The sequence below is a fragment of the Arvicanthis niloticus genome, chromosome 5, assembly GCF_011762505.2.
Source record: "Arvicanthis niloticus isolate mArvNil1 chromosome 5, mArvNil1.pat.X, whole genome shotgun sequence".
Taxonomy (NCBI): domain Eukaryota; kingdom Metazoa; phylum Chordata; class Mammalia; order Rodentia; family Muridae; genus Arvicanthis; species Arvicanthis niloticus.
Window position 1 is genome coordinate 98,392,160 of NC_047662.1, and position 19,956 is coordinate 98,412,115.

Consider the following 19,956-nt stretch of genomic DNA (forward strand, 5'->3'; position numbering starts at 1 on the left):
CACACACAAATTTACCTTTTAAAGTTCCCAGCACACACATGGTGGCTCACAACCATTCCTAACTCCAGTTCTCTGATGGCCTCTTCTGGCCTCCTTAGGCACTGGGCACACATGGTGCATATAGGAACATGCAGACAAACCACTCATATATATAAAATAAATATAAAATTTTTTAAAAAGAATTCTACATGATAGGACTAGAGATAGTCAGTTGGCAGAGGGCTTTCTTAACATGCGTGAAGAGCTGAGTTTGGTGGCCAACACCACACATATGAAAAGTAAACCTAAGAAGGTTTTACGCATTAGTCTGGCACAGAGACTGGTAGACTAGACTTCGAGATAAATGTGGCCCTCCTTCTGTTTATGTTTGGACTCGTGAGGTAGTCACAGATTCTCCAATTTTTAAATGGTTTTTTAAATAAATCAAAAGTAGTGAAAAAATAAATAAAGCGCAGACCGTGGCCTCTAATAAAAGCGCAGTCACGCCCTTTGCTTTCACGGTGGTTAGGTTGATAGAAGTGACAGGCTGTGACAGACACCTGTGGCCTGCAAGACCTCACACAATACTTGGCCCTTCACAGAGTGTGCTGACTCTGGGTCAAAACTACAGACTTCTTGGTACTGGACACTCTTGCTCTCTCCAGCCCTCAACACAGGGTCAACAGTGGTTCTGACATACACGTGGCCTATGTGGCTTGCCCAAACCTAAATAGCCCAGATGTCAGGGTGGTTTCCAGGACCCAGGTGATGAGCCTGGTATGGTTATCACAGGAGGCCTATGCAGGAAGGGAGTGGTAAGGGCCAGGGAGTGGCTCCACCAGGGGCACCCTAGCCTTGTAGGATTTCCAGTGTAGTACTCCAGAGATGTGCCCCACCTCCAGGGTCCCCAGCACCTCTGTACATACATCCAGGAGCTCCAGCTGCTTCTCCACCTTGCTCTGGAATTCCCCTACCATCAGGAAGAAGGTTGGATTTACTAGGCTCTCTGCCTCTGCTTCAGAGAAAGCTTTCCAGTCCAGCAGCTGCTGCTGCAGGGCGGGGGAGAGAACAAGGCAGAGGCTGGCACGGGGCTCTGAAACATGCTGTTATCAACGAGCCGCTTCAGGGGCCCAAGAGGGCTACAGCTGGCTGGTGGATTCCCTTGGGTCTGTTCCTAGTTGGGTGGGGTGCAGAGAAGAGCTGGCCAGAGGTACCCAGAGAATAGGGGACACTCCCTGTGGGTAGTCAGTGGGCCATTGGAGCTCAGAACTTTTCAAAATGCCTAGGATTTTGTAGACTTTTCATCTAGACACTTTTACCAAGGAGGCAGGGAAGGGTTATTTTGACAAACTTTCCCCAATACCAGAAAAATCTATCACTGTCCTGGACAGGATGGGAATAAACTCGCTGCTTTACCCTGCCCAGAGGCAGTCAGGCCAGAGACAATGGTGGGACTCGAGCCAAGGTCAGCACTGTCTATGAGAGGGGCCTTGTGGTGTCCCCTTAGAACATGGCCTCCATCATTGACAAGGCCCAGTGCTGTGAATACAGCCGGGAGGTGAAGACAGAGATGACTTATAAATATACAGCTCCATTTTACAGGGGGTTTTGATGCTGGGCTAAGCCCTGTAGACTGCAAGGTCAGCCAGGCAGAGGGAACCAGAATGCCCAACGGCCAGAAGGTACCTGGTGACTGGTGGGAAAGAAGAAAAGCCTAGATCAAGACTGAAGGGGATGGAGGAAGCAGAGAAGGTCCCAGCACACAGGAAAGCCTACCTTGCATTCCTGCACACGGGAGAGGCACTGCTGCCAAATCTTCTCATACAGGAAGTGTACCAGCGACATGCAGTCCATGTGGTAGGTGTCTCCAGGGAGAGAACATAAAATGGGTCAAATGAGTCAGACATTCTCCCAAGAGTAAGAGAAAAATTAGAAGGAGAGGTGTTCCTGTCGCAAACGGAATCAGCTCTGCTCAGCAAAGAACCTCCGCGGTGCAGGTTGTCCAGCTCAGCTTGGTCAGAGCCCTCTATTCAAGTCAAGGGCTGGTATCTCCCTCCTCAGAGAGTTCCTAGCACCCCAAGAGGATGACCTCATATGAAGAGTTCATCTCTAGCAGAAGGGGTCTTCTGGGACACAAAGACAATGGTGCATGTGAGAGTTTTAAATTTGAAATGTACACCATGAGCTCCGCTTTTGGGCGCGTGTTTGCCACCTACAGCAAGGTGGCGCTATTTGAGAGGCTTTGAAACCTCTAGGAGCTGAAGCCTAGCTGGCAGAAGTGGTTCATTAGGGGTGGGCCTTTAAAGATCACAGCTCTGCCCATGGTTCAAGTACCCTTTCTGCTCCCTGGTCCACTGTGACGTGCGGAGTCTCTACCACAGGCTCCCACCATCTTGCTTGCAGCTATGCCTTTGGCATCGTCTAAAATCATGAGACAGAGCAGATCTTTGGTCTCTCTTCAGTTGCTCATCAAGGGTTGTGTCCCACTAACGCACTGCCACTGATGGACCGCACTGGGTTTGTGGTGAGCCTCAAAGATGGAAAATTGATCACATCCGCAAATGTACGGCTTGGCACACTTTGTCCACCGAGTGATAGACTCACTATTTCTAGCTTTGTGATCACACGGTCTCTGCTGCAGTGAGCAGGCAGCCTGAGAGTGCAAGAAGGCAAACAAGTGTGACCGACCGTGCCCTGCAGTTTATTTCCAAACCAGGCGGCTGGGCTGTGGCTGTGACCTGACTCTCTTAATGTGGGATAGTCTAAATAGTTACCACTTATGATTGAGCCTTCTTGCGTGTGAGCTATGGACTGAACTATGCAGAGTCATTAATCCACAAGGTAGGGGTCAGGGTTAGTCCTGTTCACAACTCTGCTCTACAGGGGAAGACACTGAGGCATCAGGACAAAGCAGGGTTGGGCCTTAATCTCATACCTCCAACTGTAAGACTCTCAGGGCATGGCCACCGCACCATCTGGAGACTTGAGCAGAGACTCTATGACTTTATCCCCAGGCTTGGGTGAGGAGTCAGGGGTCAGATGTCAGGGGTCAGGGGTCAGAATTTGAGGCTAGCATGGCTGTGAACTGGGCAGTGAACAGACGAGGTTCTTGGAGCTCCCGCATCCTAAAGTCCCAGTGTAGCGGGGCCTCAGCGCCTCAGACACATGGCTGGAGGGCTGACTCTAACAAGCTACCACTTGGTCTGAGAAGTTCTGAAAATCCCACAGATGTTGCTCACCAAGCTGCTTGTTCAGGGAAGTGAGAGAATCGTGCCACTCAGTCAGCTGGGTTTTGTTATAGTTAGGGGGGAGGAGGTCGCTGGAGAAAGAAGAGATAACAGGTAACCCTTGTGTGCTCGAAGTTTGTCAAAATGGTTAGCATATTTAACATACTGTCAATAATAAACTGAAGAAGCTAAAGAACCTGTTGGGGTCTCCCCTCACAAAAAGGCCTCTTGTTATTCACAATGTCACTATCAGAAAGACTCTGAATGGAGCCTCCACTGTGACAGCAGCATCCCAGTGTTGTGTCCCCCTACCTGCCTCTAAAGTGCCTCAGGATGAGGGCCAAAGCTCTGTTGGGACCATGTTTTCATCCCTCCCTTCTCCTTCCTCCCTCCTGTCTCCTCCTTCTCCCTTCACCTCTTCTCCTCTCTCCTCTCTACTCCCTCTACCCTGGCCACTATGTCCTAGTGAACTTTTTGGCAGGACCAATCTAAGCTTCTTTCCACAGCAAGTGACCTATGACCTTTCTTGCCATGGGGCTGGGATGGTCAAGCCCAGCCCAGACCTCTAGCACCAAGAGACAGCCTGGAACAGAAGGGTTTCAGGGGAAAGATCTAGGCCACATGGCCTCCCTACTAGACCCCCCAAAGGTGCTGGCCCCAGTGGTCCTCCTTCTTGTACACCATACCAGATGGTACAGAGATGATCCAGCCTCATTCTTTGAAGGGCTTTCTGGTTCTTCTGCATTTCTTCTAGCTCCTTCTTCACTTCTGGGGGCTCCTGGATCTCCTCACTAGCCATGAACTCACTGGACAGCCAGACACAGGGGAGAAGTGGGCGGGAGACTCAGGCAAGAACACTCAGAACCCCATAACCCTGACCTACCACCCTAGGCCGTAGTGATCCCACCTGGGCCTCCCTCTGGGCCACTGAGGATAGAAGGGAGGTGAAGGGAGGAAGACAGGCAGGAAGAACTGCAACCCATCTCTCAGCACACATGCCATGGAGTCCTGATCTCCTACTCTGTGACCCGGAACAAGTCCCACTTCCACTCCGAGCTTTAGACTATAACATAGGGCTAATGACAGCACCGTCCTTATTGGGAACTTGTAAGGACTCAGAAGGATGACAGACAAAGCCCTGAGCCTGTGCCTTGCATCATGGGGAGTGCCCAGTAAGTCAGTTGTGGCCATTTGCTGTTGACCTTTGTAACAGTCCCAATCCTGGGCCCATACAGGTTTTGTTTATAGCATCTCACTGAGTCATCACCGAGAACCCAGGGGTGGTAGGGTGCCTGTCATGTGGAGGAGGCAGGCTTGGAATACTTGGGGACTTCACCAACACATGGAAGGGCAAGGCTGAGCCTCAGCACACAGTGTAGAGATGGGTCCTCTCCTCCCCATTTCTCCTACAGAGGAAAGGTGCTCCTGAAAGCTGGGAGATATCCACCTGAGAGATATCTGTCCTTCCAGGCCAGGGGTTATAACGAATACAAAAAGCATGGAAATTATACAGATAATGGCATGACCACTTTCTGATAATTCATAGTGAGCTCAGAGAATAGTCGTGAAATAACGTTTATGTGGGGAGGTAGGGGGGTATCTAAAATGGTGTGAACTCTGTGGGTCTGAGATGCTCCAGTCCTTGCTGTACCCCTCCTAGGAAGCGTCAGTGGTGACTCAGTTTATTTTTGATGCTTTTATCTATTTCTAACTTTAAATATAGGGGCAGAGAAAACAGTAGCATTTGTAAATGATAGAGAAGAGGGCAGGAAAGAGCAGCCTGGCGGCTGAGAGACCTGTAGGTGGGAGTGGTGGGGGGTGCTGAGGGCGGAGAGGGATGTCACCACTTACCTGAAGCTCTGTATCAGGGCCTCCTTCTTGAGAGCCTTCCAGGTATCCACCAGCCCCTGCCAGCGGTGGCGGTTGTCAAGCTCCTGCTGTAGGGTGGCCTCAGTCAGGTTGACTAACAGCTGGGCAATGGCCCTCCGGTTGCCCAGGAGAGCCTGGTTCATGGCCTGTGGTCAGAGGTGGATACGGTTTTAGACTGGGCAGTTCTCTGGCCAGAGTAAGACTCAGTAAGAGGGACCAGGGGAGAAGTCAGGAGAGGGGTAGCCAGGGCTAAGTGAGGCTGTGGTTGGCTGTGCAGTGTGGCGAGGACCACTTCTTCAGGGGTCTTCCTGGAAGGCTTAATCATGTTCCTGATAGCAGGAACCCCAACCCAGATATGTTGCTACCCTGGGTCACTGCTTAAAAATGGGAGCAGGTGGCACTCCAGTGACTGTTTGCTACCCTTATATAAATTTGTTTGAAAAGCTGAGAGCCCTGCCATCGGGCCCCAGTCACATGGGCTAGCTTTGAGATCCAGATCCAAGGATGTGTCCTATCCAGATCCAAACCTGGTCCTTCCAGATTGCTCAACTGCATTCCCTGGCACAGGACAGCAGTGGTCTCCATCATGCTCCATGGTTCTGCCCTTTATTACCCTGCCGCTAACCCAAAGAGCAGCCTCCCCCGTCATCGCTCATGCCACTGGGAAGGAATCCCAGCATGGCTTGCCAGTAGAGCCTGAGGCTTCACAGCAAGCCTCGTGCTGCTGGGGCCTAAGCAAGTATTTCTTCGCCCTCCAGGTCCATAGCAGTGCTTTGAGGATAGGGTCACAGTAGAGCAGTTTTGAAATAGGACGAGATTAATGCACACAACATGTGTAGCGCGTGCCAGGTGGCGACAGGGAGGAGATCAGCACTGGGTCACAATCCAGATGGGAGGGTCTCCAGAGACACATATAGCTTGAACTTCAGAAGGACAAGTATTGCATAGTCTCTGTCATATGTGGCCCTGCTGATGTTTATATGTGGTTAATGTACACGTGTGAGTGTGAGTGTAGGTATAAATTATTAAACTACAGAGGAGACCACGAGAAGAGGAAAGGAGGTGTCAGGGAAGGGGAGGGGTGACAAGAAAACAGAGCTGCAGGGGGGGTAGGGAAGGATCCACAAAACAAATCATGTTTGGAAAATGCCACAATGAAGCATATTTTGTATGCTAATTTAAAATAGAAAATTTAGGGACCGGAGAGATGGCTCAGTGGTTAAAAGTGTCTATGGCTCCTCCATGGGACTCAGTTTGGTTCCCAGCCACCCATATTGGGTAGCTCACAACCACCTGTAACTCCAGCTTTGGGGGATCCAGTGCCCTGTTTTGGTCTCTACAAGTATTTACTTACATGTGGTGCATACACACAGAGAGACGTGTACATATACACATAAATTTAAAAATAACTCCTTGGGGCTGGAGAGATGGCTCAGTGGTTAAGAGCACCGACTGCTCTCCCAGAGGTCCTGAGTTCAATTCCCAGCACCACATGGTGGCTCACCACCATCTGTAATGGGAGCCGATGCCCTCTTCTGGTGTGTCTGGGGATAGTGACAGTGTCCTCACATATATGAAATAAATAAATCAATCTAAAAAAATAACTCCTTAAGAATAACATTTTAACATAAGGACAGTTGTTACTGTCAAAACCTCTGCTGTCATCCTTTAAACACATCCTGGCAGGGAGCACTGCTGTCCTCAGTTGAAGACCTAGGGCAGGCTCAGCTCTGCACAAACACCACTGCACAACGCATCTGAGCAGCCCAAACAAGAGCCCCCTCACACAGCAGAAGGGTCAGGCTTTCTTCTAGAGACATCATGAACAACTTTGAATTTCTCACTTCCCCCCCACAGACAGCGGTGTGGGGAGACTGGGAACAGAGATCTAACAGGTAGGTGTGGTGCAGCCATAGATACCCCTGGCCAGTAGGAAAGTCAGGAAGAAAGAGAAAACCAGAGTAGGCTGGGACTGCCGAGCTAGAAGAGACAGTAAAAGCCCTAAGATGACAACCTCAGAGTATAGCACCCATAGCACCACAGAGTAGCTGGGACATGGTGGGCACACAGCTATAGACAGCGGGAAACCGAAAAAGCAGTCCATAATGACTGCTATTGAAAATGCAGTTACAAAGGTTTGGTTCCCAACCAAAAAGCCTGGGTGAGTTACTAAGGTACATCACAGATGTGGTATCCTGCATTCCTGAGGCACCAGGCTCAGGATACCCTGGGTCGCGCTCCCCCTACCACAGAACACCACTTACCATGGCTTCTTTATCTATCAGCCTATATATGTCGGGCTGCAGGATATAGGTGGTTTTCTCTATGATGCCGACATATCTCTTCAGCACTTCCTTTAGCTGGGGAGGAGAAGGCCATGAGTCACTCTCAGTTCCTAGGCCACTAGCAGGAAAAAGAAAGATGCCCATAAACCCTTCTAGAGAAAGCCACTGAGGAGCTCATTTGCAGCCAACTTGCCTTGTCAGCTCGAGAGACTTCCAGTGCCAGCAGCTCCTCATCCAGCTCCTTAATCTCCTGCTTCTGCTGCATGAATCTTTCAGCCACCTTTTCCCACAGTTCCATCAGGGTCTGCAAAGGGAAACTGGATCAGGCCAGGCGTTCCTGGAGAGGTAGGGGGAGCAGGCGTAGTCACTGGGGAGTCCCTACTTCAATAGTGTAGCTATCGAGGTCCGGCTCTATTTCGACTTTCTTGAAGAGCTTGTCAACGTCCTCATCAGACTTCGATATCTTTTTCAAAAGAAGATCCCCTTTCTCCAGGATGAGAGGCTCCATCTCCTGTGACCGGCCAGGAGGTTGAGGGTTAGGGCAGCAACACCCCAAACAGGAGGCAGTCCTCCCTATGGGGGGTGGGGGGTGCCAGGCCCCATCCTGTCTCAAGAAAGATCATTATCTAAACCCGGGAAGCTGAGAATTGATGATGGGCTCACACCCAGAGATGACCGGGACACCTTGCAGCATGCCAGGCACAGTGCCCCGGTGATGCTTAATACTACTTGAGTCTCCCCTCTGCAGCTGAAAGAGTACCTGCCATTGAGTCCAGCCTGTCAGGTCCCAAAGAAACTCAGGGCAAATGGCTGAGGTGCCTACCTACATACCAAAGTGTCTGCTTGGCTTCAAGACTCATTCAGTACCTAGGGCTCCACACAACACCCTTCTTACCACACCCTCTATCATAAACTTCCCTCCCCTCTCCTTTTCTCCCTTCCCCTCCTCTCCCCTTCCCTCTTCTCTCCTTTCTTTCCCTCACCTCCCCTGTTCTCACCTCTCTTCTCTTCTCCTTCGTTTTCCTCCCTCCCCTCCCCTCCCCTCCCCTTTCCTCAGCTTCTCTTTCTTATATAACCCTGCAGTCTTGGCCACATGCTCTCTTGGTCCTCTTTTCTTGGTTCTCCTGGCTCCTGCTCTTGACTCTTGGTCCTTTCTCCTCCTCGCTCTCCCCCTACCTCTCCTCTCATAGCCCTGGTTCAGTGTGGACCCCTCCAGATGCCTCTGGCTGTGCTCTCCCTCATACCTACAGTAAAAACCTTCTCCCCAACTGTACAGGGGACCGATCATGTCCTCATTCCAGTCATAGCCCATGACTGGGGTTCCACAAACAGCGACTAAAGGAGTAGACGAGAGAAAGCCGGGCTTGCTGTGGATACAAAGCCAGGCCGCTGAAAGCGAGGGACAGTGACCGCGGGGTTGGCATCTAGTCTAGTTGGGATGTAAGGAGGACAGGCTGGAGTCTGCTCTCAGTGCCTTGGACACAGAGCAAACACTTGGACTCGAGACGGGGTAAGAGAAGAGAGAGGGTGAAATGTGCAGGCCTGCGCATAATTTGGTCTCATTTCGGAACTTTCTAGGCTCTAGAGAAGAGGAGCCTGGGTGGGGAAGTATGGAAGAGTCTGTGGTGGTTTGAATGAGAAATGTCCTCCATGGTCTCAGGCATTGGAATTCGTGGTCCTTAGATACTGCTGCCCCTCCATCGGCGGGACAGGCAGTGAGTCAAAGGCTGGCCTTTGGAGCCAGACCCAAGTGAGGTTCTGACTTGACCCCTTTCAAACCTATCCTGGCAAGACTCTGGGGCTCTCTGCAAGGTGAGGTAACAGCCTTTAACTTACAGGGATTTCCTTAGAGTTATGGGAGCCTACGCCTATGCCGGTCCTCTAACAAGCCCCTGAACACGCCCCCTGTGATCCCATCTGTTTATGTTTAGGTGAGACACCGAGGACACCGGGAGGAGAAGGGAGGCTGGGAGCAGTGAACACACTCCTCCCCACCCAGGGGATGCTGCAAGAATGGAAGAGAGAGGAGAGAAGAGCAGGCTCTCACCACCCCAATCTGTTCCACCTCTTCCTGAAAGCTTGCCAGTGCACTCAGGTACTTCCTCTTCTTGTATTCTTCTTGAGCTTGGAGGTCGCTCGCCCTCTCGGGAACTGCGGAGCAAATGACAGAACTGATGAACCTGTAGGGAAAGCAGAGTGCTTCCAGAGAGCTCAGCATGGCAGAGAGCATCTTTACTCAGGCCTGAGTTCAGAGGCAGACCCCAAAGCCAGGCCAGCAGGGGCAGAAACTTGAGAATCTTGAGAAAAGATGCAAATGAATCTGAATCCTGAGGTGAGCCTGTGGGAACTAAGGTTCTGACTCACAGGCAAGGGACTGCGGTGAGGATGGCTTAGCTTTTGCCTACATGCTCACAGCCCTGGCTTCAACCCCCTGTACCACAGCTGAGTAAACAGGCGACTACTGGGGCAAAATTCCCAACAGGTATATGTGGAATGACAGTGTCTATGGTGTTTCAGCCAAGAGTGGGCAGCCCATGCCCATCATCCTGGCACTGAGAAACCTAATGCAAAAACAGCTGGAGCTTGAGGCCAACCTAGGAAAGGAAAAAAGAAAGAGAAAAAGAAAGAAAGAAAGAAAGAAAGAAAGAAAGAAAGAAAGAAAGGTTTATAGATTCAAATACACATATAGGTGCTTTTTTTTTAATTCAAAGGACTCCTGATCTGATGAAATCATTATAAATAGAAGGTATTATAAGCTGAAAATATATTTAATTACACCTCATCTACTGAGCTTCAAAGCTTAGTCCAGTCCCTCTTAAATGTGCCCAGAGTACTTACATTTGTCTACAACTGAGCAAAATCATACAACACAAAGCCTGTTTTGTGTCAAAATGTTGAGTATCTGAGCAGGAATCTGTATTGAACGTAGAAAGGGCAGTAACCGTTTATGAGCATGCCCTTGTGCCACTGTGAAGCTGGAATATTACCATATTTAAAAGCCACAGCATACCATAGAAAAGCCAGGACTAGGGATGAGCACTTCGAACCTCAGTATTGGGGAGGCAGAGGCAAGTGATTGAGACCTCAAAGTGAGTTCGAGGCCAGCCTGGTCTACATAGGGAGTTCCAGGACAGCCAGGGCTACATAACAGAGACCCTGTTTCAAAAAAAAAAAAAAAGGCAAGCAGGAAGTACACTTGAACCAGAGAGAGCTCATCTGTGGCAATATTGGTCAACACTAGAGTATGCTTTCCACATGGCAGCGCCATCTTAAGTCTATTGCATCCAAGGACTAACTCAGGAGACTGGTGCTGTTAACAGCCTTCTGTAAGGTACACACTCTGATCTGGGGTGAGTGTAATGGTGGGAGGGAGTGTGGAGGGAGCCTGTACCTAGCCAGACCCACCCACCTCCACCACCTTTGAGGTAGTTACCTAGACTCTTGGCCAAATTTCAGGTGTAAGCACCTGGAATTCTTCTTTATGTAAATGAAGCACTCCCAGCACCTCTGCTCCAGCCAATGAGATACACTCACCCTCAGCCCCCTACCCACTCCCCAAGGTTTCTATAGCTCTGAATAAAAGAGCAGTTGTCTAGGAGAGCTGTAACACTTCTCAGAGGACACTCCCACCTTCCCCCCAACCCCACCCCCACCCCCCGCATCACTCACAGCCAGACAAAAATCATGCTAACCCACCCACCTGGACAAACTTCCTTCCTTTCCTTCTAGACTGGCTCAATGGTGTTGGAATACCCCAGGAGCAGAACCAGAGTCAGGCCCATGCACTCTGGTTTACTGTTAAAGAACTAAGTTGGTGGGGGTGGGGGGTGGGGTTGCTGAAGCAGGTGTGAAGCTGAACCCTCAGCCCTGAGCCTGAGACCCTCCCCATCCCCTGCTCTGCTCTGTGTCTATCTAAGATTCTGGAAGCTGGCTGCCACCCTGGGGCTCTCAGCAAGAGAAAGGCACTCCTGCAATCTGCAGTCCAAGCCTTCTGTTTTTCTATACCGAGTCACTTTTTAACCATAAGGACAAGAGCAGGGTCGCCCACAGGGGGATAAATAATGTGGAGCTGGGAGGCAGTGAGGAGGAGCCATAGCTCAGAAAGTGCAAGGGCCACAAATCACACAAGGTGGCCAGCTCCTCAGTCCCTCCTTCTTAGGAGTAGCCCAGTGTGCTGTAGCCACTGGCTGTCTCTCCTGGGGTTACACTCAAAAGGCATCCTCTGGGAAAGTGAGCAGAGGACCCCAGTGAGAGTGGCAAGAGCCCCTGAGGAGGAGCCATAGCAGACAGTGCCATCTGGAGACTTTCCTGCCTGGAGCAGGCCCGCTCTTGGAACTGAAGGGCAAGAGGTTCACCTATGTTGTCCATGAGGCCCTGCACCTCTTGGCAAGCAATCATGTCCTCCGTCAGACGCTCCTTCTTCTTTCTGGCTTCTTCATTTTCCCTGAGGAAAGAAGTAGAGAAGAATAAGCCCTGTCCCCACACCCACCCAGGACACCACAGACATTGGCCACTGCTCAGGCCTTCTTCCTATCCCAGAGAGCCTTGGAGGCAATGTCCCAGGCCCCCAATCAATGTTGCTATGTCTCCGGAGCTTAGTCTCTGAGGGTACCTGGACAGAGAGTCAGGTCCCTGCCCCAGACACAAGTTGTAAATTCCTTGGCTGGCCAATATGGGTCAGGGGGCTGGAACCATTTCCAAATGGAAACTAAGGATCATGATGGGTGAACAGCCCAACAAAGAATAAAGTTCTCAGCATGCAGCCTTATTTGGTCCTTCAGCAGACCATCTGTGGTAGTTTGAATAAGAATGGCTGTGATAGGCTTGTATATTTGAATGGTTTGGTTCACTTTAGGGGAAGGTGTGGTGGTTGGAATAGGTACGGTTCCCATAGACTCATACGTTTGAATTCTTTGTCCATAGGGAGTGGCACTACTAGGAGGTGTGGCCTTGTAGGTATAGCCTTGTTGGAGTGGATGTGGCCTTGTTGGAGTGGATGTGGCCTTGTTGGAGGAAGTATGTCATTGTGGGGTGGGCTTTGAGGCCTCAGATGCTCAAGCCTGGCCAGTGTGTCTCTCTCACTTCCTGCTGCCTGCCAATAAAGATGCAGAACTCTCAGCTTCTTCTCCTGCACCATGTCTGCCTGCGCACTGCCATGCGTCCCACCATGATGATAATGGACTAGATCTCTAAAACTGTAAGCGAGTCCCTGGTTAAATACTTTCTTTCACAAGAGTTGCCTTGGTCACGGTGTCTTTTCACAGAAATAAAACCCTAACTAAGACAGAAGTATTAGAGGTGTGACCTTGTTGGAAGAAGTTCGTCACTGAGGGGTAAGTGCTGAGGTTTCAAAAGCCCATGCCATTCCCAATTAGCTCTTCTCTCCCCCCTCGCCCTCCCCCTCCCTTTCTCTGCCTTATGCTTATGGTTCTGATATAAACCCTTAGATTCTACTCCAGGCTTGCCTGTGGCCACGTTCTCCGCCATGAACTCTAACCCTCTAAAACCGTAACCAAGACATTGTCCTATGAGGCAACTGGAGTGAGCCCATTTTCTGTGAAGGAGATGCAAAGGAGCCATTGTCTCAAGCAGAACTGGTTGCTCAGAGCCACTCCATGACGCCAAAGCCCATCGGGTTTGGATCTCTCAGTAAGCTAACTCATGGAGAGACCTGGGAGGAAAGACTGTGGCATCAACTCTGGAATAAAGTCTACAAATAGTCCGTCTATGAGGAAAGTTAAGAGAAGCCCAGAGTGCTCTACGGTTCCCAGAGGTCCTAGGCAAGCAGTGTTTGCCATCCATTCTCTTATGAGTCGCCACGCTGTCCCACAGGTGGGAGAAGACAACAGGTCTGGACTGCAGCTTGATGGGGCCAGACAGCCATGCAGAACGGGGGGGGGGGGCTGTTTCAGACCTTGGTATTTCAAATGTTCTGGATCCAAAGCAGCTCCAAAGGAGCCCACAGGACAATGAGGTCTGCTGTCAGCTCTGGTTTCTCAGCCACTTGTCCCCCAGGATTTGGGGAGTTGGTTTGTATAGTGAAGCTCTAACTCCCCCCACCACCTCCACCCCTAGTCCAACCCATACACACTGTGGGCTGGCCTCCCCAACCTGAATGGAATGAGCATATGGATTTACTGTCCTTTTACAATTCTGCATGGAATTCCCAAGCACCTGCTCAAGGGCCTTGAGGAATACCGTATGGACACTGTAGCTCTGTCAGTCATCCTAGTGTGGCTTCTGCCAACCCTGGAGGAACTTCCCAAAGGCCCCAGAAGGCACAAGAGCTCTGACTCACAGAGAGAGGCAGGAATAGTCAGGAACAGAGCCAGAGTTGACAGAAGTGCCCTGGACACCTCAGCAAAACCAGCTGGGGTGGACAAGGCCTAGGGGCTACTGTTGAGGTACAGGCTCTTCCAGATAGACACAGGTTGAAAACAGGGGGTGGGGGCGGTGACAGGGACTGAGACAAGTTCTCTTTTCAGTAGGACAAGAGGCCCTGGGGTTGATGGTTGAGGACTTGCAGGGCAAGTTAAGAAAATCAGAGAGGAAGGGGGACGTTACAAAAGTCACCAAGGAAAGTCAGAGAACCACAGAGCTGCTTTTAAAGTCTGCATACCACCAAATGGAGAAAACTAATAGTCTTGAAATGGATGTATTTCTTGATGTAGACAATCTACCAAAGTTAAATCAAGATGAAATAAACAATTTAAATAGACCTATAACCCCTAGTGAAATAGAAGCAGTAATTTAAAATCTCCCAACCAAAAGAAAAAAGGGCGAGGTGCATTGAGTACAGAATTCTACCTCTAACCGCTTCTTGTAGGTCTTGCCACCTTTCTGCATGGAGTTGCCAAGGGGACTTCAGATGCTCAAATCAATTCAAAGTTCAAAGCTATGCCTGGCACACAAGCCTCTCCCAGCCTCAGCGCCAGCCCTTTTTCCCTCTAGGTTCTCAACTTGTAGGTCACAACCCCTTTGGGGGTCAAAGGACCCTCTCACAGGGGTCACCTAAGACCACCGGAAAACACAGACATTTACACTGTGACTCAGAACAGTAGCAAAATTAGCATTGTGAAGTAGCGACAAGAATAATTTTGTGGTTAGGGGTCACTGCAACATGAGGAACTGTATTAAAGGGTCGTGGCATTAGGAAGGTTCAGAACCACTGATCTAGACCCACTGACCTCAGCCTATATCCCCACCCTCCTCCCTTGGCATCCCATCTCAGCAGTGGCTCCTCTCCAGGAAGCTTTCCTGACCTGTCCTCTGAGTGGTCTTCCCACCTTTGAAGGGATGTGGCTAGTCACTATTGCTGAGAAGTCAAACTCTGTGACAGTGGGGCTCCTCTACCCAGACGCTGGCCTTAGTTAGACACCCCATCAAAACTACTGAGGGAGGAGAGAAACGTCTTTTCAAGCAGATGTGACGAGTTCCCTTCTTTGGAGAAGGTACTTGAGATTCCTACCGAGCACACGTCCTCCTGAGTCTTTGAAGACTGGGAACCTACAATGAGGCTTGGTAGCAAGACTTACCTATAGAGAACTGGGTTTTCTGTGACCCAGTCATTGGGGAGGCTACACACCCACTTCCTCTGCCGAGGGGTCATAGTTTCCCCCTCAGGTAATGGCACCTTCCTCATCATGGGTGTCTTGACATTCTTTGGAGTCTCAGAATGCTCTGCAGCCCGCTTCCTGGTGGCTGCCAGAGACTGAACCAGCTGCACCTGAATGCAGGAAAGATGGAGTATAGGTATTATGAAAGGTTCAGGTGCCCAAGTTCTTCTCGATGACTGTGCCCCTCCTATGAGGACATGGAGGCACCTGGCATCCAGAAGGCACCCTGTACTCTGACTCCGTGCCCACCCACTGCAGAAGATCTCTTAACAGGCACGGGCTGTTTCAAGGAAGGTATGTGTAAAGAATTTTGCAGGAAGATCATTTAGTGTACACAATTATTTTTGTAATAATAAGAAACTGATAATAAATGAAAAACAAAATGAAACAAAAAACAGAACAAAATAAACCAGAACCATTCAGTAATAGGTGACTAGTTAAGTAAAATTCTTTTGATGGAATGGTAGGTGCTTACTAAAGACAGGAATTACCACAAATTTCTTATGACAAGGAAACCATTACCCAATAGTGTGCCATTAAACATATCAATTAAGGGCTGGAGAAATGGCTCAGTAGTTAAGAGCACTGACTGCTCTTCCAGAGGACCTGAGTTCAATTCCCAGCAACTACATGGTGGCTCACAACATCTGTGAATGGGATCAGATGCCCTCTTCTGATGTGGCTGAAGACTGTGACAGTATATTCACATACACAAAATAAATAAATAACTATTTTTTTAAAAACATATCAATTAAAACACAAATTGCAGGGCTGAAGAGGTGGCTCCAGGATTAGGAGCACTTGCTGTTCTCACAGGGGACCAGAGCTCCATTTTCTGCATCCTCGAGGTGGCTCACAATTCGCTGCTTGCCCTCCAGAGCACCACCCATGCACACACGTATTCAGCCAAACACTCACACAAAATAAATATAAATCTTGTTTTAAAGCATAAAATAAAAATTATAGGAAGGTGGCACTTCGGATACCGCTAGACCTGCTGTCCCCTCCAGTACATTTAACAAAGTCACCTTTTTGCTATATATATTTTAAAAATTACAACCCAAATTAGATTATGGTTTCAAATTTTAAAATACACGGGGAAACAATAGAAAGTTGAGAGTGATATCGTGCTTATGTATAAGAGCTGAATTGTGTGAGTAATTTGAGTCCTCTGGTTTCTCTATACCTTTATTATTTCTAACGGTTATACGGGCAGGATGATTTATGGCTCAAACGAGGAATAAAAACGCCACTTCAATAACAGTACACTAGATTTGAAGCTTGTAGGTCTCTTTGGTCTGCAAGGTACATTCAAGAAAGGATAGCAGTCTGTACAATAGCCATGGCCAGTGAAGCCTTTTACACTGTAAGACAAGTCCTCTACGGAGGTGGACACTGGTTACCAGTGAAGTGTGTGAATACCCCTGGCTATGGGCATGAGTTCTGAGAGACTGCCAAGGAGAAAAGGGAGATTCAAAACACTAGTACAAAAAAAGACTCATCATCATTATCATTACCACCTCTACCACCATCATCATCATTATCATCATCACCACCATCACTACCATCATCATCACCACCACTACCATCATCATCATCACCACCACCACTACCATCATCATCATCATAGGTTTTCTGACACAGTGTCTCTCTGGCTTGCTATGTAGACCAGGCCTCAAACACACAGAGATATACCTGCCCCTGTCTCCATAGTGCTGGGACTGAAGGTGTGTGCCACCATGCCTGGCCAAGACTCACTTTTTAAACAGAAAAAAAAGAAAAGAAAAAAGAATTGCTTTTATGCTCTACAAAAAGACTCAGGCACAAAATTGTTAACTCAGACTAATTCTAAATAATTTTGATAATTTTTTTTACCAGAATTAAGTTTTTAATTTTGAGACCAAACATCCCAATGCTCTTCTATGTGTACATTATAATATACCCAATAGCAATTATTTTTAAAGATCAAAGTTACGTCAAGGAGAGCTTTTTAAAAAATTGGGTCTTAGTGGGGAAAAATCTGGGAGAAGATGGGGTGGGGACTGAGATCAGAATAGTACTGTATGAAATATCTATTTTCAATAAAAAATAAATAAAATGAATTTTAGACAGGGAGACTCTCAGAACAAAGATAATTAGAAGGGATCAGGAAAGTTTGGTGGGATCCGAGGGAACCGGAACAGAGGCCCGCAGGGCGCCTACCTGGGCCTGGAAGATCTGCTGGTAGACTTTGCCATTCTGTACTTGGGACACCTTCCCCACTGGCGACATCTTGGCTGCTGGCCCAGTTCCCCTTTGTTCTGGAAACACACTTGGGACTTGGTCTTAGTTTTCACTCAGAGGCTGGGACCTGCCTTGCAGGTTCTTGCTAGGACCTCCGGCTCAAAGACAGCACCAGATCCCACAGGACACCTTGTTTAAGGAGAAACTTAGATTTCAAACAAAATAAGGTGTGTGTGGGGGAGGGAGGGGGAGAAAGACAGAAAGAGAGAGTGGGTTTTCACCAGCACACAGGGTGTAAACCCCTCAGGCACTTTCTGGAAAAGGAAGGATTATTGTCTGTGCTCCAGGGGACGCTCGGACGGTCAATCCGCCTAAGATGTCAGACTGGAACCCAGCCGCATCCTCTGGGAGAAATAGGGGAGTGGTGCAAAGGGAAGGAGCAGATTGATCCCGGCCTGGCTAATTACAAGCCTACGTTTGCGACACGCCCACCTTCCTATCTGCTCAATCAGCCGGCTGTCCCCCAAGCCCAGCGATTTTTGAGGTCCTGACCCAAGACTGGCGGCTCCCGCACCTTGAAGTTCAGATTCACCTAGAAGCCAGCAGCAACTGCATCAAGACGCTGCGGTCTCCTAGGCAACCCGAGGGGGCAGGGCAGCGCGAGGGGCGGGGCTGCCCCTGCCCACACTTCCTTCTCAGGGAACCGGGTCACTCGGCTATAGCAGAGGCCGACATGGAGTAGTGAAACTCACCACTTCTTTTTAATGTTGGGTCCTTGGAGTGCCCTTAAAATGTTCCCAAAAGCTAGTAGATCAGAGAGCCTGTGCAGATCCTGACTCTTGTGGTCAAGGAATCCAGTCTCTCAGTGTTGCGCTGGTTAAAATCAACCTGTGCAGGCAGGGAGCACAAGGTGGCCCTTGCCTGTAAGAATCTGAAAGACACTGAAAGAGATCAGATCTTTCCCAGTTCAAAGGCTCAGAATTCAGGGCTTTAAGACCTGCCTGGCCAGAACGAGAACCACCTGCACTAGATCATTAAGAGCAGTGGTTTTCAACCCGTGGGTCAGATCCCTTTGACAAACCTTTATACTCAAAAATGTTTTCATTCTCACTCACAACAGTAGCAGAATTACAGTTATGAAGTAGTAACAAAAACAATTTTATGGTTGTGAGTCACCCCAGCATGAGGAGCTGTATTAAAGGGTCGTAGCATTAGAAAGGTTGAGAACCACTGAGCTAGAGTTTCTTGTGTACTATGGGCCACTCCGGAGAAGTCAGTGGGGTCCAGGAACAGACCTGCTGGCAAGCCCTTCCCACAGTAACATGGGAGAGTGAGTGGTCTACCGCAGCTGGCTGCAGAATCAGAAACTCGAGTCAGAAACACTATTCTCATTCTTTGACAGAGGCAAATGACAAAGCAGTGAATGCAAAACCCTTTAGACTCATTCTTTGGTCCAGGATGAAGTAAAATAAAGACTGGATTCATTTTAGCTGAAAAGCAAAGAAAGAATAAAGGTGACCTAGCAAGGGGATGAAAAATGGGGTTTTGTTTGGTTGGGTTTTTTTGTTTGTTTTTTGGTTTGGTTGTTTTTTTTTTTTTTTTTTTTTAAACAGTACTCTTTTTTTGACTCTTGTTTGTTTGTTTTGTTCTGTTTTTGAGGAAGTAGGGGTTTTCAGTCTCTGCCCTTTCTCATCCCAGGAAAGGCTGCTGGCTTGAGCTTCGAACATCAGAAACTTGTCCCTTGCCTGGACGGTTCTGCTCCAGCAGTTACAGCTACCTGGGAGCTGGCCATGGTAGCACGTGATCTCTAACGAGCCTTGAGATTGATGCAGTAATTTACTGTCTCCCAACTATGGAAAGTCGCGGCAGGGATGGAGCCGCTGTAGAGTTTACCTTCAAAGAAGAACTGGCATCAGTCCTTCTCATCCCAGTATTCCACCAAACAGAAAAAAAGAACTTCATTGGCCTCTTTTTATGAAGCTGGTATTATCTTGACTCCAAAACCAGGCAAAGAAGCAAAGAGATTAGAAAATTGAAGGCAAATCTCCCCAATGAACATGGGTCCGAAAATTCTCAAGAAAAAAACTTGCAAAAAACTTGCAAACAGAACTCAAGAATACATCAAAAATATCATTCACCGCAATCAAGAGGAGAGGATGGCTCACTCTAAGCAGATCAATAAATGTTACAAATTATATAAAGGGACTTAAAGGCGAAAGCCACCTGTTCATCTCAACTGTAGGAAATGCTATTGGCAAAATCCAGTATCCCTTCATGTGTTCTAAGTGTCTTCCTCAATTTCTTTCTTTGGTGTTTTAATGTTTTCATTACAGAAGTTTGTTGTTGTTGTTGTTTCGGTTTGGTTTGTTTTTTTTGGTTTTGTTTTGTTTTTAAGTTTTTGGCTCTTTCACATTCCAGGTACCTTTTCTAAAGACTTCTATGACTGGAATCCCACCCACCTTGTTTCTTAGTATTTTTGCCGTTGTTATTCAGCGTTACTACTGATGATAATGTTAATTTTGTATCCTGACACTCTGCTGAAAGTATCTATCACTTCTAAGTGTTTCTGGTAGAATCTGAGGGGTTGCCCACGGTCCAGTGGATGGCCCCATATCCATGCCTATGGAATCAGCACTAACTGGGTTCATGGAGTTATATTTTCTAAAATAAAATAAAAGGCACTGTGCTGACTAGTTTTTATTGCCAACTTGCCACAATATGGAGTCTCCTGGAAAGAGGAGACATCCACTGAGAGAC

At 48.6% G+C, this 19,956-nt stretch overlaps 1 protein-coding gene across 5 annotated transcripts in view; it reads right to left on the reverse strand.

Annotated features, from left to right (window-relative positions):
- Ccdc180 (coiled-coil domain containing 180) overlaps window positions 1–17,837 on the reverse strand; it is a 62,396-nt gene extending 44,559 nt beyond the window's left edge. The window contains exons 1-13 of one of the 5 annotated variants that reach the window (XM_076935034.1): window positions 17,692–17,837; window positions 17,179–17,388; window positions 14,896–15,086; window positions 11,716–11,804; window positions 9,408–9,511; window positions 7,743–7,871; window positions 7,554–7,664; window positions 7,340–7,435; window positions 5,058–5,221; window positions 3,893–4,012; window positions 3,219–3,298; window positions 1,756–1,844; window positions 906–1,028 (exon numbers count right to left, since the gene is read on the reverse strand). In XM_076935034.1, coding sequence (XP_076791149.1) covers window positions 906–1,028; window positions 1,756–1,844; window positions 3,219–3,298; window positions 3,893–4,012; window positions 5,058–5,221; window positions 7,340–7,435; window positions 7,554–7,664; window positions 7,743–7,871; window positions 9,408–9,511; window positions 11,716–11,804; window positions 14,896–15,086; window positions 17,179–17,247 — 1,365 coding nt within the window. In that variant the 5' untranslated portion in view covers window positions 17,248–17,388; window positions 17,692–17,837. Of the gene's footprint in view, window positions 1–905; window positions 1,029–1,755; window positions 1,845–3,218; window positions 3,299–3,892; window positions 4,013–5,057; window positions 5,222–7,339; window positions 7,436–7,553; window positions 7,665–7,742; window positions 7,872–9,407; window positions 9,512–11,715; window positions 11,805–14,895; window positions 15,087–17,178; window positions 17,389–17,691 lie in introns of those variants that run through there. The other 4 variants (XM_076935033.1, XM_076935036.1, XM_076935032.1 and 1 more) reach the window with 4 other exon arrangements.
- Window positions 17,838–19,956: the final 2,119 nt, after the last annotated feature.